The following is a 27,325-nucleotide window of genomic DNA, read 5'->3' as shown; positions in this document are numbered from 1 at the left end:
TTTTGGGTATATGCCCAAGAGAGGTATAGCTGGGTCCTCAGGTAGTTCAATGTCCAATTTTCTGATGAACCTCCAGACTGATTTCCAGAATGGTTATACCAGTCTGCAATCCCACCAACAATGGAAGAGTGTTCCTTTTTCTCCACATTCTCTCCAGCATTTGCTGTCACCTGAGTTTTTTATCTTAGCCGTTCTAACTGGTGTAAGGTGAAATCTCAGGGTTGTTTTGATTTGCATTTCCCTTATGACTAAAGATGTTGAACATTTCTTTAGGTGTTTCTCAGCCATTCGGCATTCCTCAGCTGTGAATTCTTTGTTTAGCTCTGAACCCCATTTTTTAATAGGGTTATTTGTCTCCCTGTGGTCTAACTTCTTGAGTTCTTTGTATATTTTGGATATAAGCCCTCTATCTGTTGTAGGATTGGTAAAGATCTTTTCCCAATCTGTTGGTTGCTGTTTTGTCCTAACAACAGTGTCCTTTGCCTTACAGAAGCTTTGTAGCTTTATGAGGTCCCATTTGTTGATTCTTGATCTTAGAGCATAAGCCATTGGTGTTTTGTTCAGGAAATTTTCTCCAGTGCCCATGTGTTTGAGATTCTTCCCCACTTTTTCTTCTATTAGTTTCAGTGTATCTGGTTTGGTGTGGAGGTCCTTGATCCACTTGGACTTAAGCTTTGTACAGGGTGATAAGCATGGATCGATCTGCATTCTTCTACATGCAGACCTCCAGTTGAACCAGCACCATTTGCTGAAAATGCTATCTTTTTTCCTTTGGATGGTTTTGGCTCCTTTGTCAAAAATCAAGTGACCATAGGCATGTGGGTTCATTTCTGGGTCTTCAATTCTATTCCACTGGTCTATCTGCCTGTCTCTGTACCAATACCATACAGTTTTTATCACTATTGCTCTGTAATACTGCTTCAGTTCAGGGATAGTGAGTCCCCGGGGGCTTCTTAACCAACAGAAAGACTAACTAGGAATCAAGTTTTACCTTGACTCTACATACTGTGTAACAGAAGATCAGGGGAGAGGGTGGGGCAGACTTTTCTAGAAGTTAGGTGACCTGAGAAGTGTAACCAGATAGCACGGTTTGCAACCTGCACAACTCATCAAGTCTCCATACAATAGGACGATGACATCAGGGTGGACGGCTTCAGACAATGACCTGAAGCAAAAGATCCTTAACTTCAACACTACCGCCCATTATTGCTGGAAAGTCAGAGCATTGCAATCGAACCTCTCCAAGAACTGCTTCTCTTTCATCTTCCTTTCACACACCCTACCCCTGGCTGAGGGTTTGAGATGGCTCATGCCATCTGGATGTGACTAACTACACTGTGACAGTTGACCCAGTAAAGCTGGCAGAACCCAGGGACAGCTTTAGTGTTAAAACTTTCAGCTGCTTTACCCGAGCAGCAAGAGTCAAGCAAAGGATCTCAGGATAGTCCACTGACCTCTCAGAAGAAACAGCTGAGGGCCAGGGTACAGCATATGCTTGGCATGCACAAGGCCCTGGTTTCCATTCCCAGCGGGAGCACGGGTGAGAGAGGACCGCTGGAATGCGGGCATGACAGGAGTCTCTCCATTGGTCCTAGCTCTCCAGAGAACGCCATGGTGCTCTGGGTATTTTCTGATGTTTTGGGAGGCTTTCTGTTACTCTCAATTGTCGTTTGTTTTGTTAAACTCTGGGAAGGGTTAGCCAGTAAGAATAAGGGCCTGGAGTCAGGCAGACCTGGTAGGAAGCCAATTCTACTCATTTTAATTCCAGTGACTCTCTCAATAAATAAATGTACTGTCATCTCTGACCTGCATAGTTTCCAGTTTTTAATGTGTACAAATAACACTCTATTAAACACCTTTGTATGAAAAACATGGCTCCCTGGGGCAGGCACAGCTAGCTGTTTACTCCCAGCCCTTTGCCCTCCCTCTGCCCTTCTGCAATACCTCAGTATTATTCAGGAAGTCAATCACCCTACGAGACTCAGACTCGATGCCTACCCCACTGTGGAATTCGCATCCCTTGGGAAGTGCACCTCAGGGCACACAACCATCCCTACATTACACAGTGAGACAGAAGGCTTGTGGTCCTGAGACTTAGGCGTAGCATTTCTTGCAAAAAATCTTTTCTGACTGGCCATTGTTGAAACCGAGACACCATGGCCTACAGCGCTGATTGTATGCAAAGCAGTGGACAGGAGGCTGTCTATTGTCTCCAGCCATGATCTTGTCACCCAGCATCCTTCTAAGAGTGGAGTGGGAAGAGTGAAGACCGTTCAAGCAGGGGTGCTTTGCAGCTCATTCGGAATTAATTAGCTTTAAACGGACTGTCATGTGGAAACTGACAGTTTGAATTGAAAAGCTCTCAGGGAGAACTTTCCCTCGGGATGGAGACCCTCCAACTCCAAAGACCAGACCGAGACACCACAGGATGCAATCAGCAAGAGGATTTGGTTTATTGTTGGGATACACAGGCACAGGCACCTGCGGGCGCTTCAGTCACTCGGGGGACTGGCGCGCCCCACGGAACCAAGGATGGGCTTTTATAGGATTTTGGGGAGCAGAAGCAAGCATACAGAAGCAGATGCATGGTTACAGGGATATAATTGGTGGATTCTAATATGGCAAGGGTTTAGCCCGGGGGCAAGTTTCCTAGCTACCTTCCTGAAACATAAGGACTGACTCGGCCCCCCAAGGGTTCAGCCCGGGGGCAAGTTTCTTAGCTACCTTCTTGGAACATAACGACTGACTCGGCCCCCCACCAGGGTGTGGGACCTCTCCCGGGGCTTTTTTTTCATTGTCAGGTGCTCAACCGAAGTCGTCCTGTTGCCAGGCCTTCAACCAAACACATCCTGCTTGGCAGCCGCTGTGTACTCAGTGTTCTAACCTTTCCCTGAACCAGTCATCTTAAGTACAGCCTTGCAAAATGGCGTTACTGCTGCTAAGCTGGGGTCTTTCAGAATGTGTCCAATTTGAACCCTTGGTAGCAGTGGGATGCTAGCCAAGAGCCACCATTCCTACTCTGAGAAGTGTCACAGCTGTAGGAAGCTCTCAGAGGGGCTTGGGGTGTCAACAGAGAGAGGTCCTTGCAGAGCAAGTCTGCAGAAAGCAGGTCACCCACAGGACCATTGGGCTGGCAGGCCTCCTGTCTCTGACAGATCTAGAATGTGAGAAGCATATGCCGTAACATTTCCTGTCTGCAGCTGTGACATTGAGGCTCAGGGGCTGGCTCCAGTGAGCTTGGGTGCAGGGAGAGTCTGTGTCCCCTGTCTTCTTTCTCTTCCTCCTGGGCCCAGCTCTCATCACATCCCATAGCCCCAGAGCATCTGAATTACAGGGTGTCAGCTGGACACTGAGTGGCTGAATGTGGTTATGCAAATAAGGCTAGAAATGGGAACACTCAGGAAACGCTGTCCAAAGTGACTCTCTGACTGCTCTGGTGACCCCTGCGGGCCACCATCTGCTGCTCTTCCAGCTTTGATGCTGTGCTCCAGACTCTGTCAAGAAATGGGGCTAGAGGGATGGGTCAACAGTGAAGAGTGCTTTTGCAGAGAGCATGGGTTCCAGCACCCACACTAGCCAGCTCACAGCAACTTCTATATAACTCCAGATCCAGGGGAGGGGGGTCTGATGCATCTGGTCCCAGTGGGCCTCTGCACTCAAATGCAAGCACCAACACCACACACACACACACACACACACACACACACACACACACACACACACACACACGGGCGATTTTGTTCAGCTACTGTTTTTGTTTCCCCTGCAGCTTCCCTGGATTGACTTTCCTTTTCATCAGAGAGCCCACATCAAAGGTCCCTCCAGTCCACATCAGAGGAGGAAACAATGATCCCCCTGCTCACCCCCCTCCCCTGTTAACGATGGCAGGGTGGGGCAAGAAAAAAAATCCTGCCGTTGTACCTTGAGACACCAAAACAACATCCGAGTGTCTCACTACCAAACGTCTAAGCAGTAAATGTCTTACTGATGCTAACACTTTTCAACTACTTCCCGGAGTAGGAGCCAAGGTGTGGAATGTCATGTGACACAATTTACTCAGCCCAGATAGGGAACCAGCAGCAGACCAAGGTAACACCACCAAAGTCTAGTCTGGTGACCCAATGCAGTTACTAAGGTTCCTTCTACCAGTGTGAGTGAAAGGTTGCTTACAGAAGCACGGACGCTTCCCTGAAAGCCCACCTCGGCATGGCGTAGGAGCAAATATAAGGCCCTGCATTGAGATACCTGGCTCTCACATAAAAAGCCCAATGCCAAGCCATGAGGTCTGCAATCCCAGCACTGGGGAAGTAGATACAGGAGGATTGAGGGGGTGGGGGTGGGATGAGGCCGGGCTGGGGGGCGTGTGCTGCTGTTCTAGCCAAACTGGTGAGCTCCAGGTTGAGTGAGAGACCTTGTCCCAAATAAATAAATGAACAAATAACATGAAGGTGACTGAGGACACCGGAAGTGGATCTCTGATCTCCATAAGCACCCATACAGGAGTATGTACATGTATGAGCGCATAAGAGGGGGGAGAGGGGGGCGTGAAGAGAGAAGGAAAGGAAGAGGGAGAGAAGGAAGCAAGGAGGGAGGAAGGGAAGGAAGGAGAGAGGGAGGATGTGCATTATATAACAGCTATAGAGGTAAGAAGTCCCACGGGGTCTCACTGAACTAAAATCAAAGCAGGTTCCACGAGGCTGCGGTTTTGTTTTTGTTTTTGTTTGTTTTTTATGGAACTCTGAGGAGAATCCATTTCTACTCTTCCAGCTTCTGGAAGCCACTCACATTTTCTGGCTCCAGCGCTCCTTCCTCCCTCTTTAAATCCAACAGCTCCACAGAGTCCTCCTCCAGTCTCATCTCTGTCCCTGACCACTGACTGAGAGGTTCTCTCCATCCGGACTGGCCTGCCAGGATGAAGGCGAGCATTATCCCCTTCAGGTTTGCCCCCGCCCCCATCACACTCGAAGTTGTCTTTGCGAGATAAGGTGTCCTGCCACACGCCTCAGGGTGGGAACGTCTATCCCTCCAGGCCTTCCCCTTTCCTACTGCCTGGAAGGCCTTAACGCCAAAGCCATTGCCTACGGCGAGATTCTTACTTCCTTCTTCACATTCAGCCTCTGTCGCAAGCTCAAGCTTCCGTCTCTATGGCGACAGCTGACGCGGGAAGCAGGGCTGCAAAACTTGGACAGTACTCAGCACCTGCACCTGTGGGGTAGCCTGGGGTAGTCGGGGTTTCAAAGGTCCGGTGCGAGGACACTGCCCTCCCTCACCACTCCACCCACACCCCTAGGACCTGCTCTGCGCTTCCCTGCCTCCAAGGTAACTGGGATTCTCTGTGTCCCCTTGAGCTCTGACTCTCACCTCCTCTGACTGTGTCCTCGGTCCGTTTCCAGAGGGAGGGGCAGTCTCCAGATGAGATGATAAAGCCTAGGCACACAGGTAAGGCTCACCCCTGAGACCTCAGCGACTGTTCACTCGTGATTAATCGAGAGGTACTTTGGAGCACCCGGCCCCAAATGCCTGCAGAAAGGACCTCAAAAAAATGCTGTGGCAAAATACAGATTGTCTTGAACCAGCGAGATGTCTCGGCACCATCTGACATGGCAGCCTAACAACCAACGTGAGGTGGATCTCCAGAACAAATCATAGATGCAGAGAATGCAATGGGTTGCCGTCTGATCTCCACACATTGCCTGCCTGTCTGTCTGTCTCTCTCCCTCTCCTCTCCCTCCCTTCCCCTTTTTCCTCTCATTAAATAATTTTTTAATTCCTTAAGAATTTCATGCAATATTCTTTCATCATATTCACCCCCACTCCTCTCCACCCTCCCCTCCCCCCACTCCTCCTCCACTCACCTCTCCTCTTCCCACCCTCACTTCCCCCCAAGGTGACCCCGCCCTCAGCTCCCTCACTTCCACTTCCCCCCAACTCCTCCCCACCCTCACCTCCCCCACTCCTCCCTCCCCTTCCCCCAAATCCTCTCCACCCTTCTCTCCCTCCACTCCTCCCTGCCAAATCCTCTCCCCGTTCACCTCCCCCAACCTGATTTTGAGTTTTCTTCTTTTTCCTTTCCCCATCGAGTCCAGTTTCTGTTGCCCAACTGCTCCAGGATTGAGACTTGCCTTGGAGTGCGGTAGACCTCCGTCTCCCAGCGACTATGAAGTGCCAGTGTACACTCCTCAGCTATGGACGGACTTTCTAGTGCCGTTCCCCGCTTTCATGCGGTGATTTTGCCTGGGTTGAGCTTACAGAACTCTTATGCACATTGTCACAGTCACTGTGAATTCATATGTGCACCCACTCTGCTGTCTCTGGAGAGCAAGGTCTCCATGAAGTCATCCTCTTGCTCTTAGGATCTGTTTGCCCCGACTTTGGGAGGAAGGGCATGATATGTATAACCCATTTAGTGACCGGCATTATATTTTCTTGTAATCTCCACGCTTTGACCGCTCTGTGGTCTTTTTTTGGGTCTCTGTGTTACTTGTCTTCTACTTTAAGAAGAAGCTTCTCTGCAGGACTGAACAATGCAAAGGTGACACAGGTGACAGGAGCTACCCGCCTCTTTCTGATTGGACCTAATGTCCTCTCGTCCTCTCGATGAGGTAGAGCATGCCTGACACTGTTGATGGAGCTGAAAACTTATGGCTAAATAAGTTATAGGTCCTGGGGGGGAGGGCGGGCTTAATGCTGTTATTCTCGCTCTGTAGAGTGTCTGTCACCTTGGAAATGGGAGGTGGTAAGAGTCAGAGCAGCTCTACCCAAGGGAGCATGGTGGAATCCCAGCCTCCCTGGAGGTGGGGCAGCACAGAAGGCTCCTGGAGGGTGTGGAGGGAAGAGGGTGGTGTCAAATTTATGGTTGGGGATTTAGCTCAGTGGTAGAGCGCTTGCCTAGCAAGTGCAAAGCCCTGGGTTTGGCCCTCAGCTGGGGGGAGAGGGGGGGCAGGGACACAGAATCAAATCTATGAGTATAGTAGGAAATCATTAGGAGTCATTTTAAGGCTATGTCAATGGAGCAGAGTATTGGGTACTCACCACTGGGGGCCATGTGTTCTTTTTTTTTTTTTTTTTTTTTTTTTTTTTTTTTTTTGTGGTTCTTTGTTTTCGGAGCTGGGGACCGAACCCAGGGCCTTGTGCTTCCTAGGCAAGCGCTCTACCACTGAGCTAAATCCCCAGCCCCAATGTGTTCTTGACCCTAGAAACACTGCCAGGCATAAGTTCCACCTCAAGGACTGGACATTAGATCAAGGCAGAAAGTAGTTGGTAACTCCCATAAACCCTCGTGTCACTGCTGCACCAGTGGGCACTACCTTGTCAGGCCAGTTATTTAAAGAAAATGATTACAGAATTATTTATTTTATGTATGTGAGTACATCGTTGCTCTCAGACACACCAGAAGAGGGCGCCCCATCCCATTACAGACGGCTGTGAGCCAGCATATGGTTGCTGGGAATTGAACTCAGGACCTCTAAGAGAGCGGTCAGTGCTCTTAACAGCTGAGCCATCGCTCCAGCCCCCTAAATAAAATAATTAAGAACAAAAACCTACTTGTTGGGCTCAGTAGAAGGTACTTGCCACCAAGCCAAGAAACCTGTTTTTAATTCTCAAAACCACATGGCAAAAACAGAGAACTGACTACTGTAAACTGTCCTCTGACCTCCACAGCACTCGCTGTGGCATTCTCACACTCACGCTATGGCTAACAGAGCCCGGAGCAACAGGGGGAGCTGAAAAGGAGGGTAATGCCAGCCAGAGACACAGGACTCTGGGTTGACAGTTGTTTTCTTGTTTATCCTCCATTGCTGTTTATATAGAAGTTAGCTAGCAAAGCTGGAACAAACAGTCTTTGTGACCCTTTGTCAGAGTTTGTCTGCACGTTGTTGTCCCCGTGGTCTTGTTTGCATCAGAGGACATCCCTCCTTAGACATTACCTCATGCCCGCAGCTTTCCTGTCATATAGCTAGATGTTTAGATGTTGGTCTGGTTTTGTCCCTGAGAAAGGAATTCCAGAATTCCATACCTTCTGGACACGCGTGCACGCGCGCGCACGCACACACACACACACACACACACACACACACACACAGAATGTAATTTTAAAAAACACAAATTTCCTTAATGGAGAACATTGCAGTCTGTGCATGCCTAGCTTGTCCACCAGGAAATACTTGGAAGCAGCTGGTGGGAAATGTTCAGAGTGAGCAGTGCCGCAGGCTCGCTCTCTACCTGACATCAGTCTGGACCGCTGTAGCAAAACACCAAGTGTAGACTGGCTGCTTTAAAGCACAGAGTAGGGGCTGAGGCAGAGGCGGGAGGATCTGTGAGTTCAAGGCCAGCCTGGTCTGCAGAATGAGTTCTAGGACAGAGAAACTCTGTCTCAAAAATAATTTTTAAAAAATTTAAAAATTAAAAATAAAAAGAAGAAAAGAAACCCTCTGGGGACATTGAGGCAGCAGCTAGAGTTCCTGATTGAGCGAGCATTCTCCCTATGGCTGAGCCCTCTGTGGCTGAGCCCTCCGTGGCTGAGCCCTCCGTGGCTGAGCCCTCCGTGGCTGAACTCCCTGTGGCTGAGCTCCCTGTGGCTGAGCCCTCTGTGGTGAACCCTTCCCTTTCCCACTGCAGATTTTTATTTTTATTTTATTTTTATATTGTGAGCTAAACAATAGTTAATGGCTGTTGGTGAGGGTGTGTTTCTAGCTGTCCTCAAAGTCATATATTTTAACTCCTGCGCTGTTCTCTTCCCTTCTGTTCCCAAAGTTAGGAGTCTGGCTCACCCCAGACAAGGTCTTGGACACAATTATGCTTAGCTCTGAAGGGAGTAGGGCTCGCAGACCCACCTTCCCAGGGAACTTAGATGGCACAAGACAACGCACCAATATACTGTACATTATAAATGCCTGCTTTTTTTTTTTTTTTCAGTGTTGAATCCAGGGCCTAATGCATGCTAGGCAAGCACTTGTCAGCTAAACTCTATTCCCAGATCAAAGTCCACATTCTTTTTTTTTCTTTTCTTTTCTTTTTTTCGGAGCTGGGGACCGAACCCAGGGCCTTGCACTTCCTAGGCAAGCGCTCTACCACTGAGCTAAATCCCCAACCCCAAAGTCCACATTCTTAACCACGTCATGTACAGTCTTGTGAAAATTGAATCAGTAAAGAGAACTATACCACTATAAAACAAGTGATCACCATTGTCACTGAATTACTTGAATTAAACACTGAATAATACCTTGGATTACTATTATTTCTCCTCGTCATAACTGGATCCATGAGTACTGCCCTCATTTTTAAAGAGACAAACAACAAATATGGACCAACTAAACATCTCGAAAATGGCTTTAATTCAACTCACCAGAACCATTTAGGCTAAAGTGGCGCCTTTAAGATTTTTTTTTTTTAAGATTTCTTTATTTTATGTAATGAGCACACTGTACCTGTCTTCAGACACACCAGAAGGGGGCATCAGATCCCATTACAGAGGGTTGTGAGCCACCTTGTGGTTGCTGGGAATTGAATTCTGGACCATTAAAAGAACAGCCGGTGCTCTTAACTGCTGAGCCATCTCTCCAGCCTGCCTTTAAGATTCTCAGAGAAGGGCACACAGCAGTGTTTTCTGGGATTTCGAGGGTGAGGCACATTCTGTCCTGGATTTCAGCTTAAGTTACTGTTTTCAGAAAGGAAGTGGAATCAAACACGGTAAAACAATGCCGAGAGCAAAGGAAAGAAAACAAAAACCCAAGGGGGCTGCCCCTTCGGTGGTTCCCATTCTTCAGAAGTTCCTGAAGACCTACCAGAAGCATTGCATACAGTCTCGGACCTCCATGTGTCCAGCCATCCAAAGGGACCTAAAGAGCAGCATTGACAGAGAGCAGTTCCTCAGGAAGGTGAGTGGTGGGGAGGGATTGGGTCCTTCCTTGAAATAGATCTGGACACATACCTCCACCCCAAAGCTGTCTGCCTCACAGCTCTGCCTGACTGAGTGACACTCACAGCTTGGCGCGGGGCACCACGGATCTCCTCCATCCAATCTTCCGCACTCCGTGCACCCACGCACCTGCCCTCCTAAGCTGCCAGAATGTGTTTTGGGGGTCAGGGATTGAGTCCAGGGAATCTCACACAGCACCACCTTCTCGAGTATCTCTTGAAACCCTCCTCTTTCCTCTGACACCAGCCTCTCCAAGATGCACCCCTCCTTCCTCTTTTCCCACCTATCCTGCTCTGCCCACCTCCTCTGCCTCCAGGTTTTCTAGTCCCTTCTTTTTCTCATTACCACCAAATGTTCCTACGCACATCTCCCTGCTTCAGAGAGGAGCTTCCCACAGCTATCCTTTAAAAAAAAACAAGTGTGTGTGTGTGTGTGTGTGTGTGTGTGTGTGTGTGTGTGTGTGTGTGTGGTTGTCTGTATGTGCACCATACATGTGCAGGTGCCAGCAGAGGGCATCAGATACCCTGGAACTGGAGTTACCCGGCGTGGGTGCTAGAACCAAACCCTGGTCCTCTGGAAGAGGAACAAGCGCTTTAAACTATCGAGCCATCGCTCCAGCCCCACAACCAGCCTTTTGGGGATGTAAAATGATTATTGGGACAGGTAAAATAATTATTGATTACATTTAAAAATATCTTAGTTTTCAATTATATGTAGGGGAAAACTGTGCATAGAGTGCAGGTCCTTTTGGAGGCCAGAAGAACGTGGTGGATCTCCTGGAGCCGGAGTTATAGGCCATTGTTAGCCAACATGCTCTTAACCACTGAGTCATCTTTCAAGCCCACTAAATGGTTGTTTTCACTGTAATTCTTACAATTAGCCTCCACCAAACGTTTTATTACAACCATCATCAGAATTATAATTAACATTCCCCATCCAGGATGAATCTGTGGGCTTAGACACAGCTACGAGGCTCCATAAGTTGGTAGCATGCTTAGATGGGGGCTCTCTGTTTTGATTATGAATAACATGAAGTACCTTGTGAGGGGATGGAGGGATGGACAGGTCGGTGGTTAGGAATGCTTGCTGCTTGAACAGAGCATACCAAGATTGGTTCCTGGTACCCACACAGAGGGGCTCACCCACATGGGAGCCCACTGTCCTCTACGACTCCAGTTCCAGGAGAGCTGATGTTCTCTTCCGGCCTCTGAGAGCGTTACACACATGGAGTGCAGAACCGCACATAGGCAGAACACTCAGACACATACAATTACAACAGATGAGACATTTTTTTCTTTTTTTTTTTTCGGAGCTGGGGATCGAACCCAGGGCCTTGTGCTTGCTAGGCAAGCGCACTACCACTGAGCTAAATCCCCAGTCCCCAGATGAGACATTTTAAGACGAGATTTATTTATTATATGTAAGTACACTGTAGCTGTCTTCAGACACACCAGAAGAGGGCATCGAGTCCAATTACAGATAGTTTGAGCCACCATGTGGTTGCTGGGATTTGAACTCAGGACCTCTGGAAGAGAAGTCAGTGTTCCTAACCACTGAGTCATCTCTCCAGCCCCAGATGAGGCATTTTTAAAACCTTATGAAACAATTCGTGTTATCCTTGCTATGTAAGATGCAATTTGATGTTCTTCCTGCCTCTCTGTTTCCTTAAAGAAAGACAAAAACTGGCTAGGCACAACTAAAGTGATTCTGTGACCTAACTGAGGGCAGTGTCCGGTAGTAACTGTGACCCACAGTTGGACCACCACACCAATGCACAGGTAGTGACGACCTCAAACATCCATGCGGCCATCTATGCCTGTGTCCCTCGGATGCATGGGTATCTCTCTATGATGGTCACCTAGAGTTTTCCCCCACTCCAGTTTATGCTTGTGAGAGCTGGAAATTCCGCAGTAAGCACTTTACCTGTCTCCTTGGAGCCTCTGCTTATGACGATCCGAGATGAGAGCTACGCTCTGGCCAAAGAGATCTGCATCTGGGGCCTTCAGCTGACGAACCCGGAGATCGCCAGGCTCGTGAGTGTGGTTTTATGTTCCTTCAGACCTTAAAATGACAAACGGCACCCTGTGTTCCAGATGTAGCTTGTTTGGTTGCTGACGTCATGATACACTGCAAGATTTTCTTTCTTAAGAAATAACACTATTTAATGAAAGACCTCAAATGTACTTTTTAAATGGGGAAAATAGTGAAACCAATATCCACAAACCCACTTCTACAATGTAATTTACCCCCCCCTTTAAATTAGTTTTTTAATTTCTTATTTAACTCTATGTGTATGACTGCTTCACATGTGCAGGCATGTGTGTACGTCACATGCAACCCTGTTGGATCAACTGGAACTGGAGTTACAGATGATTGTGGGTACTGGGAACTGAACTCCGGTCGTCTGCCGAAAGTAGCAAAACTCTGCTATCTCTCCAGCCCCATAATATACACTTTAAAATGAATAGAATGTGCATATGCTGACCGGTGTAGTAGTCACAGCGTCAATCACTTTTTTTCCCACCCACTGCCCAAAAGTGGTGCCTGCCTAAGGTGGACATGTATCCACCATGCATACACTAATGCCTTCAGACATACTCATGCAGGTAGTCTGCATATGTAAGTCACACATTCATATTATGTTGTCAAGAACCGCCCATGTTCAACAATTCTGTCATCCTATTACATATCCAGTTACGGATTGACCATTTTTTAAAATCAAACTTCTCTTATTAGAAATAGAAACTTCACTTCTGAAAAAGACAATCAGATAATTCAGACCAACTCTCTCACTGAGAACCAGGTAAGCTAAACATACGTGTACACATGCATGCACATGCATTCACACATGATCTGAGGTAGAACAGAGATGGGGGGCTCCCTAGACTATTTAATTATTTTATTTTATGTCATTTTATGTATGTGAGTACACTGTAGCTGACTTCAGATACCTCAGAAGAGGGCATCAGATCCCATTACAGATGGTTGTGAGCCACCATGTGGTTGCTGGGGTTTGAACTCAGAACCTCTGGAAGAGCAGTCAGTGCTCTTAACCACTGAGCCATCTCTCCAGCCCCTGGATTATTTAATTAAATAGAAGGCAGTTGAGAAACTTAGAAACATGGCTAAGAAACTAAGTTGCATGCCTTTAGTCCTAGGACTTGAGAGGCAGAGGCAGGTGGATTTCTGTGAGTTCTAGGTCGGACTGGTCTACATAGCAAGTTCCAGCAAGTTCCAGGCCACCTAGGGCTACATGGTGAGATCCTGTCTCAACAAAACAAAACACACAGAGAAAAAGAGAAGAGAGAGAGAGAGACAGAGACAGAGACAGAGACAGAGACAGAGAGACAGAGAGAGGATAGTGGGGTGATTCGTCTTTTTTTATTATTTAATGCAACACAGAGCCTTTAGAAAAGAAGATATTGTTCATTTCCCTGCAATGAGGAGGAAGTGAGGAGAAACCTGGTGGCCAGGAAGAGGTATCAGCGGCATGAAGCTGGAGGAAATGCAGAAGAAAAACACAAACAGCTACCATCGCATAGCTTCAGAAACAGTGAACTAGAATCTCATTGCTGAATGTCAAGAAGGACATGAAGCAACTGAGCTTCCCACGCTGTGGGAGGAGTCCACACGACAACTACTTTGGAAGACTGTAGTGCAGTTTCTCTTGACTCCAAAGTTCATTCTCTTTCCCTCTCCCTCTCCTTTTTCTCCCTCTCCCCGTCCTTCTCTTTGAGATAAGATCTGTCCCGGAACTCACTATGTAGACCAGGCTGGCCTCAAACTCAAAAGGGTCTACCCCTCTGCCTCCCAAGTGCTAGTATTAAAGGTGTGAGTCACTGCACCTGGCTAGGGCCTCCAAATATGGAGGTTTATATCTCTAAGCCTTGAGAACTAGGGGCTTTATGGCGTCAACTTTCCAAACCAGGGGTTTACTGTTCTAGTAATACTGTTCTAGTAAGCTGTGATGACTCTTGTTCTGGGCTCAAAGTACATCACCAGTTACAGCCCTACACTCCAACATCTGGACTCTGAACTCTTCAAGCCTGAGCTCCCTCAGACTCTTGCTTCTGTCTTGGCTTCTTCCAGCCTCTTCCTTTCTAGTCTTAGCTCCTCTACCATCCCTACGATCACCTTTTGTAGTCTTAGCTCTTTGTCTACTTTCCCTGAGGTGCTCTTTGAAGTTTCACAGACACCTGCTATGAGCATAGCTCTGAGCTTTGGGTGTCAGGACCTTAGATCATGGTGGCTCTCTGGAACACTTAGCTACCTCCTCACTGCCACTATCACGGTATGCTGGCTAGTTCTGTGGCAACTTGGCACAGGCTAGAGTCATCTGAAAGGGGAGAGCCTCGACTAGGGAAATGCCTTCATGAGATTGGGCTGTAGGCAGGCCTGTAAAACATTTTCTTAGACAGTGATTGATGGGGAGAGTTCAGCCCACTGTGGGTGGTGCCATCCATAGGCTAGTGGTTCTGGATTCTATAAGAAAGCAAGCTGAGCAAGCCAGGAGAAGTAAGCCAGAGAGCGGCACCTCCAGGTTCCTGTCCTGAATCCCTTCAATGATGAACGCTTCCCCTCCTCCTCCTCTTCTTCCTCCTCCTCCTCTTCTTCTTCCTCCTCCTCCTCCTCCTTCTCTTCCTCCTTTTCCTCCTCCTCTTCCTCCTCTTCCTCCTCTTCCTCCTCTTCCTCCTCCTCCTCCTCTTCCTCCTCCTCCTCTTCTTCTTCCTCCTCCTCCTCTTCTTCTTCCTCCTCCTCCTCCTCTTCTTCTTCCTCCTCTTCCTCTCCCCCCTCCTCCTCCTCCTTCTCCTCTTCTTCCTCTTCCTCCTCCCCCCTCTCCTCCCATAAAGCACCAAATGGCAGATGATGCAGTGGGAGGACCTGGAGGACCCAGAAGCCACTGCAGCTTCCACGGAGGATTCAGCAGAGGTTTTAGGGCCTGTAGTCATGGTTGTGGTTGTGGCCCAGGCCCTGGCTGTGATGGAAGCTGGAGGCTCGTAGAGGTAAAGCCAAAGAGAAGGAATGGATCCCCTACATCAAGCTGAGCTGATTGGTTAAGGACCTAAAGATCAAGTCCCTGGAGGAAATCTACTGTTCTCCCTGACCTTTAAGGAATCTGAGATTGTTGATTTTCCCCCCTCTGGGCTCATCCCTAAAGGATGAGGTTCTAAAGATCATGCCAGTGCAGAAGCAGACTCGGGCTGGCTGGAGGACCAAGTTCAAGGCTTTTGTTGCTATTGGGGACTACAGTGGTCAGTCATGTTGCACTTGGTGTTAAGTACTTCAAGAAGGTAGCCACCTCGACCAGAGGAGCCATCATCTTGGCCAAGCTTTCCATCATCCCTGTGGAGAGGCTACTGGGAGAACAAGATTGGCAAGCCCTACACTGTTCCATGCAAGGTGACAGGCCGCTGTGGCTCTGTGTGGGTGCGTCTCATCCCTGGCCCCAGAGGCACTGGCATTGTCTCTGCTCCTGTGCCCAAGGATCTACTGATGATGGCTGGTATAGCTGACTGCTACACTTAGCCAGGGGCTGCACTGCCACCCTGGGCAACTTTGCCAAGGCCACCTTTGATGCTATCGCCAAGACCTGACCCCTGACCTCTGGGGTTCACCCAGTCTCCTCATCAGTAATTCACTAACCACCTTCTGAAAACCCACACCAGAGTCTCTGCTCAGAGGACCCAGGCTCCAGCTATGGCCATCACATAAGGGTTTTTACACAAGAAAAAGTGAATGAAGTCTGAAAAAAAAAATAGATCATGGGCTGGGGATTTAGCTCAGTGGTAGAGCGCTTACCTAGGAAGCACAAGGCCCGGGGTTCGGTCCCCAGCTCCGAAAAAAAGAACCAAAAAAAAAAAATAGATCACTATCTTGGGAGCTGGAGAGCTAGCTCAGCGATTGAGAGCACTGACTGTTCTTCCAAAGGACAAATGCCTGTTCTTCCTGAGTTCAAATGCCAGCAACTACGTGGTGGCTCATAACGCTCTGTAACTCCAATATCTGACACACTCACACAGACATATATACAAGCAAAACACCAATGCAAATAAAGTAAAAAAAATACAATTTTAAAAAGTATTTTTTTAAAAAAGGTAGCAATCACTATTTCAGGGCCAGTGAGCTGGTTCAGCAGGTAAAAAGTTTGTTACTTAAGCTTGATGGCCTGAACTCACTCCCTAAAACCTACATAAAGGAGAACAGGAACTGGGCATGATGCATGCCTTTAAGAGGCAAAAGAAGCCAGATCTCTGTGTGTTTGAGGCTACCCTGGTCTATAGAATAAATACCAGGACTGTTAGAGAAATCCTATCTTGAAAATGAAAGGATGAAAGGGGATATGGGGAGAGAGAGAGAGAAAGAGAGAGAGAGAGAGAGAGAGAGAGAGAGAGAGAGAGAGAGAGAAAGGTTGGTGGTGAACCAACTCCACCACACACACTAATTAAAAGAATTTTTTTTTTTTTTTGGACAAATCCAGGGCTGGCAAGATGGCTCAGTGGAGTAAAGGCTCTTGCTATACAAAGCCTGAGTTCTGCCTCCAGAACCTATGTAAAAAATGAAAAGGGAGAATCAGCTCCTCTGACCCCCTCAGCAGGCACACCTCCCTCCCTCACAAAATTATCATTTTTAAAAAACCCAACATGTGCCATAGTCTGCAGAGGCTGTTGGCATCATGGCCTGTGTAGCTGAAGTAACCGATTATCCTGGAGGTTGAATCCTAAACTCAAGATGTCAGCAAGGTTGATGTTTTCTTCCTGTGTCTTCACAGGGTCCTTGGCTTGTAAGGACACTAGTTGTATCAAGTTGGGTCTCATCCCAAGGTCTCATCACAACAGAGGCACCTGACTCCATAATCCAGCCTTCGGAGCTATAGCCCGAGCCTTCTGAGATGTCTGGGGTTAGCACCTCAACATATGAGTTGGGGAGCACCATTCAGCCCACAACACCTGCTGTACACAGCACCTGTACACAACACCAGCACACAACACCTGCTGTACACAGCACCTGCACACAGCACCTGCACACAGCACCTGCACACAGCACCTGCACACAGCACCTGCACACAACACCTGCACTATATATCATCACAGAACTTCATGGTTCTCATGATTCTTCAATGAAACATTGTTTTAGAAAAGGAAAACTTGAGGAAAATATGGTGGGAAACGTTAAGATTCCACACTGTACATTTACAGGTTTTACAAATGGTTTTAAGGGATGGATGTGTATTGGGCTTCATATGTTTAGGTAGGCAATTATATCTTATCAATTGGGTCAAAAAAAAAAAGGAAAAGAAAAGGAAAGGAAAACTTGGGGTTGGGATTTAGCTCAGTGGTAGAGCACTTGCCTAGCAAGCACAAGGCCCTGGGTTTGGTCCCCAGCTCTGAAAAAAAGAAAAGAAAAAAAAAGAAAAGAAAAGGAAAACTTTATTTTCATTCTATGTTTCCTTGTAGAAAATCATCTTGGCAGCAAGATGTTGAGGTCACTGATAGGCTTGACTTGGAAATATATGAGAACTCAGAGCACACTGGTAGCCCTGACGGAAGAGTTTCTTAATCTTCCAGGCTTTGTTTCTGGAGCAGAAGGGGTACACCACTTGCCCCATGACAACGTTGGAAATTGTTGATTGCAAGATGGACCTGTGGTCTCTGGGACGACTTGGGAAAGCTCTGCAATTCAGCAGTTTGCATTTCCTGGTCCTCGACTACTGCAAGTAAGGCTGACAGTGGAGCTCTGCAGTCTGGGTCCTAGATGGTGACAGCCAGAGGAGGGAGGGGGAGAGAAGGACTGTTGGGGTTCAGCCTCGACACAGGATCGGGGTTCTCAACTGAAAGCAGGGATATCTGGAAGGCGCATAATAAGTATACACAGACTACTTTTTGGGTGCAAACTGACAGGCAATTTTTCAAGGCTTAAAGTTTCTCTCTCTCTCTCTCTCTCTCTCTCTCACACACACACACACACACACACACTCATGTACACCTCACTTTGCATTTGTTCTTTACATGCTCACACATGCTCACACATGCTCACACTTGCTCCCTCATTTGCTCCCTCACTTGCTCCCTAGCCTTTCTCTTGCAAAATATCCAAAAGCAGGGAGAAAAAAAGACATTGTATAATCATTGCCAAATCAAATTCAAAAGAATAACCACATCCCACAAAGAATCAAGAATTACAATTGTTCCCCAAAGTCTGAAGCTTCCCCTTCCCAGGCCTGTGTCCAAAATAATAATAATTGCAAACTTATCATTATTTAAACTTTAACTTTTAACTTATTGTACTTTAGAACTCCAAGATCAGCTACTTGCATTTTCCTGTGAAGCTCTAATGATAAACGACATGGGCAAAGCTGCCAGGCAGTGGCCAGAAAGAATCACGTTAACCCTTGACTCAGCAGCTCCAATAGCTTTCTGTTCCTTTACATTACACACAATGACTCTCCTCAGAGTATTTTGACTTAGTTCTACTAGTGTAAGATTTTATGCATTCTATACTTCCTTATCCAGGAACCACTCTCAAATGTTGTGCAAAACTTATTTCATAACCTCAATAACTTTTTCCTTCCTTGGGGTCCCAATGTTGGCTCTAATTCTTTGCAAGTCAAGCATTCATCCGGAACTACTATTGTGCAGTTATTACATTGTTTCCAAGATGAGAACACAGCATGCACCTGGGCCATTAGGGCTGTCCTGTGCTATGCCCCTGTGCCTCAACTTCCAATTGTTTAAGAATCAGTACATCAAGGAACATCTAGTTTCACAAAATTCACCAGAGCAGAAGGAGAAAGAAGTAGGAAAGTCAGATATAATAGAATAATTATGCATACCACGGCCAACTGAAAAGCAGTCACGCACAAGTGAAATCTATACAGCCATTGTCCAGGGCTAAGGTTAGGAGAAGTGGGAACGACTGTTTTTTACAAAGAGCTGCCATGGGCTACTGAGATGTCTCCATCCTGACAGTCCCTTATTTCAGATGGCAGGTCCCCTGGAGGGATGTGACTCCTGCTTCTCAGGGTCCCAGATGCCACCCCCCCTTTTTTTTTTTTTACAAGAAGCAGCTGCTTCTGAGATGTCTCTATCCCAGCCTGCAGCTGGCAATCCCTGTCATGGTATGCTGTCCCCAACAGAGGACCACACCCAGGTTCTTTGTCCCTCTAGCTTTCCTCCTGTGCCCAAGTCAGTGTTCGTGCTCCCATTGGTTCTTTCAACAAATGTTTGTTGAAGGTGAGTGTCTTAGTTAGGGTTTCTAGTGCTACAACACTGTGTTTGCAAAAATTCACTGTACCGGCTGGCTTTACGTCAACTTGATACAAGTTAGAGCCATTAGAGAGAAGGAGCCTCAATTGAGAAAATTCCTCCCTAAAATTCATCTGTAGGAGCTGGGCGGTAGTTTATTTTTAAAAAGGTAAATTTTAAAAATTGTAAATGAGTTATTCTTAACATAAGAATTAATATATTAAGAATATTAATATTAATAATATATTCTTAATATAAGAATAACTCCAAGGAAATAAGATTTCTTCAAAACTGGACCTCAATAGCTGAGCAGTTAAATGATCTACCTTTGCCTCCTATGCTGACCTGGCTTCTTCCCAGCTCCATCCCATAATACTTGGATATTATCGTTGATTCAGCTCTTCACAACCTATCTTCATGGCTCCAATTCCTCCATCCTGCCGTTGATCTGCCTCTCCCCCTCTCCTTCTCTCCTTCCTCTGCTGGCAGACATCCTGCCCTAGTCTCTCTTCTGCTCAGCGTTGGGTGATCAGCATTTATTGACAAGGCAGAGAATAAACGGTAAGAACTGGTTACACAAACTTGAGACAGGAGATTCTTGGTATTGGCATGACAATGCCTTGCCTGGTTTGAAACAAGGCAGAGAAATCAGCGTTGGAATACCACAGGGTAAACTTGACATAGTGTACAAAACATTATCCCTGCAAAACTCCACGTGCCAGGGTCTGCAGAGACCGTCGGCATCATGGCTGGCTTATAGTTCCATGTCACCAAAGGAAATCAGGACAGGAACTCGGCAGGGAAGGAACCCAGAGGCAGGAGCTGGTGCAGAGGAGTGCTGCGTGCTGGATTGCTTCACATTGACTAGTAAGCCTGTTTTCCTGTAGAACCCAGGACCACCAGCCCGGGGATGGAATCACTCACAGTGAGTGCAGCCCTTCCCCAGTTCCCGCATACACACCCCCAATCAATCACTAATTAAGAAAATGCCCTACCCTATTCTTTTTTATTTTTTTAAGACAGGGTTTCTCCATATATCCCTGGCTGTCCTGGAACTTGCTCTATAGACCACTCTGGCCTCAAACTCAGATCCACCTGCCTCTGCCTCCTGAGGGCTGGGATCAAAGCCATGCACTACCCCACTGCCCAGCTCCTACGGCCACATCTATGGAAGAATTTTCTCAGTTGAGGCTCCTTCTCTCTGACTCTAACTTGTATCAAGGTGACATAAAACCAGCCAGTACAGTGAATTTATGCACGACACAGTCCTAGGTGCCAAGGAGACACCAATAAAGGTATTATGTAGGCTTTGTCAACTTGACCCACACTAGAAATCCTTCAGAAAGAATCTGGAGATAACTTCTCCTTAGGATTGGCCCACAGGTGCACTTTTTTGACCAATGACTGATGTGGAAGGGCCCGCCTGGGTGCTGGCTTGTTCTCCTGGCTTGCTCAACTCGCTTGTGGTTGTAGTTGAGGTTGTTGTTTTGTTTTGTTTTGTTTTGTTGTTTTGTTTTGTTTTGTTGTTTTGTTTTGTTTTGTTTGAGACAGGGTCTCCCTGTTTACCCTCAGCTGACCTGGAACTTCATAAGTAGAACAGAAGGTCCAAAACTCAGAGATCCACCTGCCTCTGCCTCTGCCTCCCGAGTGCTGGGATTAAAAGAATACAGCACTCCTCCTCACCCAGCTTACTTCTATACAACCTAGAACCACTTGCCCATGGATAGTACTGCTTACAGTCAGATGGACCCTCCCAAACCCAGCCTTAGTCAGGAAAATACTCTCACAGACTTGCCTATAGGCCAATTGGATAGAGGCATTTTCTCAATCGGGATGGGATGATGCAAATTTGTGTCACACTGACAAAACAAAAGGCAAACAAGCACACCAACTACCATACAAACAAACGAACACCTTAGCCAGCCAACTCTCCTGTCCAGCCTCGGCCCCAGCCCAACAATCGCCTGTCAATGATCTCATAAAAAAGTTGGGGGCTGGAGAGATGGCTCAGTGGTTAGGAGCACAGACTGCTCTTCCAGAGGTGCTGAGTTCAATTCCCAGCAACCACAAGGTGGCTCACAACCATCTGTAATGAGATCTGATGCCCTCTTCTGGTGTGTCTGAAGACAACTGCAGGGTACTCACATACATAAAATAAATAAATAAATAAATAAATAAATAAATAAATCTTTAAAAAAAAGTTGAAGTTATGTCTTCCTCATGTATGATCTTCAGTGTGATGTTACATGCCTGTCATCCTGGCATGCGGAAGGTTGAAACAGGAAGGGTTCCTCCAGTTCAAATCCAGCCTGACTCAATAGCAAGATTCTGACTCAAAACAATATCAGTCTGTCAACCCAGAGTTCAAACCCAAAGTTCAAACCCCAACATTCCAGATTCCTTGCAGACACTAACTTCGCTCCCTAAATTTCTGTTCTCTGACAGGTAGATGTAACCGGTCCTATCCAAGGACTGCGGACTGTGCTTGTGCGTCATTTTGCAAACTAAGTGTCATGCAATGAGGGAGCCCAGTTATAGCAGGAGGGTTGAGAGGCAGAACTTTCTTTTTTTTTTTTTTTTTTTTTACTCCCCCCGCCCCCTGCCGCCCCGAGGCAGAACTTTCTTACCAAGTACCACGGCAGCCGGGATTTCCTAGACTCCGCCCACCACGGCCAGTTACGTCATCACACCCGGCTCCTCATGCCTGTCTCTGTTCTACCTCCTTGTCCTGAGTCTGTTCTCTATTGAAAGGATGTTTGAAACCATCTTTTGCTGCCTTTGCTCTGGAATTTGACTTCAGAACTCCTTCCCTCCTTACAAAATCACTTTCTCTTCAGGGTCAACCCTGCACTATCCATTAGTCACCCTTGGCCCTAGAAACTCAAACTGGGGTCAATAGAAACAGTTCTAGTGGCCTGAGAAAGACTTTGCAGCCATTGTTGGGAGCACAGCACAAAGGTCCTTGTGCCCACAGGTCTTCAGAGAGACCAGGAGCGTTAAGCACACAGAATTGCCTTTCCAAGAGGAAAGATGTAAAACCTCCTCTATCAACCAGGAATCTGGGAATTGGAGGTGATTTACAGCCTAGTGATCTGTGTTATCTGTTGGGTCAGGCCATAGCAAGCTCCTCCAGCCAGGAGTGGCTAGTAATTTAAATGACCTTTACAGCCAGGGGCTCCCCGATCTCCCACAACCAGCACCTAATACTCTAATGACCTTTACATTGTCCTTATAGCCGAAGACTTCCCCAAGCTCTCATAACCAGACCAGCAGTCGCTAATAGCCCAGATGACCTTTGCTGTCCCTATACCCTTAAGCTGGCACAAGTAGTCTGTCTCTAGAACCCATCTTCTTGGAAGAAATGACATGTACCCTGAATTGAATTATGATGTACTATGCTCTCTTGTGTGCTGGGAATTGTATTATCTAGAAAACTTTTTTCCAAATTATCCTGCATTTAAATGTGCTAGAAATGAACTGCCCGACATCAGGCTTCCTGATGTCTGATCCAGGTTGATAAAGTTAGTCTTCACAGGTCCTTTACCTGCCATGACCACCCGCAGGGCCCCCTCAGCCTACAGTATAGTTTAAAAGCCATGTTCTTTGTTCTATTGTTTCTTTTCAGGTTTGGAAATGAAGAACTTGAGAGGATCTTCGCAGGCCTGGAGAGCAACCAAAGGCTGCAGGGCCTCAGTATGCGCTACTGTGGGCTAGGGCCCTGGAGTGGGCCAAGGCTGGGCTCTGTTATCAGCCACAGTGCCATTTGGTGAGCTCACACACACACACACACACACACACACACACACTCACACATACACATACACAAGCATTCACCCACACACACATACACACACACACTCACACACACACATACACAAACATTCACACACACATACACATACATACACACACTCACACACACATACATACACTCACACACATACACACTCACACACATACGCACATACACACATACATACACACACTCACACACATACACACACTCACACACACATACACACACTCACACACACATACACACACTCACACACACACTCACACACACATACACACACATACACACTCACATACATACACATACATACACACATACATACACGCACACTCTCACACACACACACACACACACACGTGCCTGTCCCCCCCACTCATCATGTCTCTGTTTTGACTCATTGCACAATGCATCCTGTTGGCTGTTTTTTATTTTTCCCTTCTTCCCTCCTTTCCTCCCTCCTTCCCTCCCTCCTTTCTCTTCATCCTTCCCTTTCCTTCTTCCCTTCCTTTCTCTTTTCTTTCTCTTCCTTTTTGGTGAGTATATATGTTCATACAGGTGCACATGCATGCATGCATGTGGAGGTCAGAGGTCAGCTCCATCAGATGTCATTCCTCACGTGTTCTTACCTTTTCCTTGATTCAGAGTCTCTCACTGGCTTGAAGTTCACCAAATAGGCTATGCTGAATGCCAGAGAGCTCCAGGAATGCCCATCTCCTGTCTCTCCCCTTCTAACTCAGAGATTTAAAGCACACTGCTGTCCTGTGCTGTTATTGTTTTCTATATTTTATTAGAAATTCATCTCTTTTTTTTTAAATTTTGTTTGTATGGTGTGTATATATATGGCCCATGTACCTTCGGAAGTCAGAAGACTACATCAAATATATTCATCTATCACTATTTTTTTTGACACAATATCTCTCATTGAACAAGAAACTTGCCATTTCAGGGAGACCAGCTAACCAAGTTCCAGAGACCCACTGTTCAGCCCCCCAATGCTGGGGTCATAGACACTTGTGGGCACACCTGGCTTTTACATGGTGCTGGGGATTTGAACTCAGTTCCTCTTGATTTTATAGCAAGTATTTTATCTACTCAACCATCTCCACAGCCCGGTGCCCTGTGTTTTACTATGGATTCTAGAGATTAAATATAGGTCCTAATGCTTTCTTGACGGGCACTTTACTTAATGCCCTGATTGGTTTTTCTTACCCTTAGAGGAAAAGCCTTTAGTGAACTTTGAGAACCAAGGGTGTCTGTTGAAATGCACAGCTAACATTTTATGACATGGCCTAGCGTGTGTTTACTGTCATCATCTATTGACTGTGTTATGTTATATCACTTATGACCGGTTATGTTCTGCCAAATAAAGATCTTAGATTACATTGTAGTGGGCCTGATGGCCGATGAACAATGTTTTCTGCCCTCTTCCCCAGTGAGCTGCACCTGGATGGAAATTACTTGCAGTGTTCTGGAACACTGGCTCTCCTCAGACCAATAGCAGAATACGCAGAGATACAGAGGAAGGACCAGCCTACCTTGGCATCACCACACGCTGGAAACCCCCCTCAGCTTCCCCAAGGTGAACACTGGGCACCACTTCCAGACAGCCCCTGTTGGGTTCCTGAAGAAGGACTGTACTTTGTAACTAGGTGGCCTTCATGGCACTCAATGGAAGCCTACTTCCAGAGTGTGTGGGAGGTAGAATAATGGGCTCCAAAGGTGACCTTCAGAACCTGTGAAAATGCTCATATGATAGATGTCAGGTCAGGAACCTGAGATGGAGATGTTCTTCCAGACTAGCCTGGTGGGTCATGGATAATCACAAGGACCTTTCGAAAGGGCAGGCAGAGGGTGGGGAAGAGGGGGAAACTCAACAATGGCAACAGAGACAAAAGTAATATAGGTTCCTCTAGTCTCTGGGAAACAAAATCAAAAACAAACGAAATAAAACAAACATTTCCCCAGAACCTTCAAAGGACTCTAACTTCAAGATGTCTTGACAGTTAGTTGTAGAATCCATTTCAGACTTCCGGCTTCCAAAGCAGTCAGGCAACAATAAAGTAGCAAGTTTGTATCTCTTCCAGTTATCCTCCTCCTCCCCAACACACACTGTTGCCTCTATACCCTTCAGTTTTGTTTTGTTTTTTCTTTTCTATTTTTTGGAGCTCGGGACCGAACCCAGGGCCTTGCGCTTGCTAGGCAAACGCTCTACCACTGAGCTAAATCCCCAACCCCTACCCTTCAGTTTTGTGAGACAGAGTCATGCACAAACTAGAGCGCCTTTCTAGGCTCCCCTCCTGCTCCAAGGCCGGAACTCTTTAACCTTGCTCCTTATCCAGCTCAACCTGTTCATTTTAGCCCCTCCCTGTTCATTTTAGCCCCTCCCTGTTCTTTTAGTCCCTCCCCGTTCTTTTAGCCCCACCCTGTTCTTCTGCCTTAGTTTTCTCAGGCAGCCATAACAAAACACCAAAGGCTTGCTGACTGAACAAAAAAACAATTTCTCACAGTTCTAGAGGGTAGAAGATTAAAGTCAGCCAGGCCTGGGGATGTAGTTCAGCTAGCAGGGTGCTTGCTCACCAGTATGCACACAATCCTGGGTTCAGGCCTCAGCACCACATAAGCTGGGTGAGGTGGAGCATGCCTGTCATCCCAGCACTCAGGAGAGAAAACAGGAGGGTTAGGGATTCATAGAGAGTTTGAGTGTAACCTGCGTAGTGTGAAACCGTGTGTGTGTGTGTGTGTGTGTGTGTGTGTGTGTGTGTGTGTGTGTTTGTCAGTTAGAGCTAGCCTAGCATCTGTGAAACCTTAGATTCTAATCTCAGTACGGAGGTGGGAGAGGAGGATTAAAGCAAGAGCTTGGTGACAGGAGCTTGATGGCAGCTAGTGTTTGCAGTGGGTTGCATCAACGATCCAGGGAAGCAGAGTGGGTGTTTGGAGTTTGGACTTGATCCACTGAAAGGAATGGAATAACCGATAACATTTTTTCCTCAAATAGTTACCATATACAAGAAATTTCTACCTTTGGAAAATCTTAAAATTCTAACGAAAATTAAAAATATTAACTTTAAAATGTACCTGACAGTGTAATAAGCTTTCAGAATTCACATAGGCAATCACGAATGTGAGTGTGTGTGTGAGTGTGTGTGTGTGAGTGTGTGAATGTGTGTGTGAGTGTGTGTGAGTGTGTGTTTGAGTGTGTGTGAGTGTGTGTGGTGTGTGGTGTGTGTGTGAGTGTGTGAGTGTGTGTGTGTTTGAGTGTGTGTGTGAGTGTGTGTGGTGTGTGTGAGTGTGTGTGAGTGTGTGTTTGAGTGTGTGTGAGTGTGTGGTGTGTGGTGTGTGTGAGTGTGTGAGTGTGTGAGTGTGTGTGTGAGTGTGTGTGAGTGTGTATGGTGTGTGTGTGAGTGTGTGTGAGTGTGTGAGTGTGTGAGTGTGTGTGAGTGTGTGAGTGTGAGTGAGTGTGTGTGTGTGTGTGTGTGTGTGTGTGTGTGTGTACATGCACATGCGAATGCTGAGGCTGGAACCCAGAGCTGGGAACATGCTAACCAAGTGCTCCCCAGCCCAGCAAGACTGTTCAGAGATTACTTCTCCACGAGGCCTCAGCGCTTAGTCCTCTCTGCCATTCTGTGAGCTACTTACTCCCAGGCCCCAGTGAGGTTATTTCCTGTCAGGCTCCAACACAGAGACTGTTGCTGGTCTCCAGAAGACTCAGCCATCGACAAGCTGTTCTCTTCGGTGTTACAACATGTAAACACAATCTTAATAACCATGCACCTTTCCTCCTTCACGTGTTCACATATGTGCCCGTGCAAGCCCCAATATGTCCACAGGACTCCTAGATGCTACGGATGCATTGGTGCATGAGTTAAATTCTTCCAAGGGGGTTGGGGAGAAGCATTTGTTTCCAAGTCTAATGACCCCAGGTCAATCCCCAGAACCCACATGGTGGGAGGAGAGAACCACCTCCTAAAAGTTTTCCTCTGGCTTTAATGTGTGCATACCTGTACACATACATGCACTACCTACCTAAATAATAGATACGTAATAAATAAACAAATAAAAAACAAACAACAAAGCACTCTTCCCTTGAAGGGGGAGTCTGGGAACACTATATGCTTGCCCACAGTTAATGCATGCCTATAGACGGTGTCAACTTCTAAAAGATGAAATAAATATATTCTATATATTCTATATTCCTATATAACATTCTGTATTTTGATAGAAAGAGACAACTAGGAGCAGGGGACATGGCTCAGGGAGTAAAGCCCTTGCTCTGAATGTAAATACAAGAACCTGAGTTTAACACTCATGTAGAAGCCGGTACACTATAACCCCGCAGTTATAATAACCCCACGGTGGTGGAGGTGAGGC

General features: G+C 46.8%; 1 protein-coding gene and 1 long non-coding RNA gene across 8 annotated transcripts in view; one reads left to right on the top strand and one right to left on the bottom strand.

The window, feature by feature from the left end:
• Positions 1 to 2,430: 2,430 nt before the first annotated feature.
• Positions 2,431 to 6,132, bottom strand: LOC120094237 (uncharacterized). Its single transcript, XR_015627955.1, has 5 exons — positions 6,043 to 6,132; positions 5,362 to 5,545; positions 5,097 to 5,205; positions 4,786 to 4,904; positions 2,431 to 3,510 (listed from the first exon to the last, which is right to left on the bottom strand). It is a non-coding gene; the product is annotated as an uncharacterized LOC120094237 (long non-coding RNA).
• Positions 5,010 to 27,325, top strand: part of Lrrc78 (leucine rich repeat containing 78) — a 48,634-nt gene continuing 26,318 nt past the window's right edge. For 2 of the 7 annotated variants that reach the window (XR_015626325.1, XM_087560062.1), the window contains exons 1-6: positions 5,125 to 5,319; positions 9,669 to 9,878; positions 11,800 to 11,952; positions 17,485 to 17,633; positions 22,787 to 22,927; positions 24,391 to 24,536. Coding sequence is in view for 5 of the 7 variants with exons in the window: in XM_087560062.1 (XP_087416188.1) it covers positions 9,699 to 9,878; positions 11,800 to 11,952; positions 17,485 to 17,633; positions 22,787 to 22,927; positions 24,391 to 24,536 (769 nt within the window). In the remaining 2 variants the exon portion in view is untranslated. 7 annotated transcript variants of the gene reach the window in all.

The sequence above is a fragment of the Rattus norvegicus genome, chromosome 8, assembly GCF_021556685.1.
Source record: "Rattus norvegicus strain SHRSP/BbbUtx chromosome 8, alternate assembly SHRSP_T2T, whole genome shotgun sequence".
NCBI lineage: Eukaryota > Metazoa > Chordata > Mammalia > Rodentia > Muridae > Rattus > Rattus norvegicus.
This window is presented reverse-complemented; position numbering and strand designations above follow the sequence as displayed.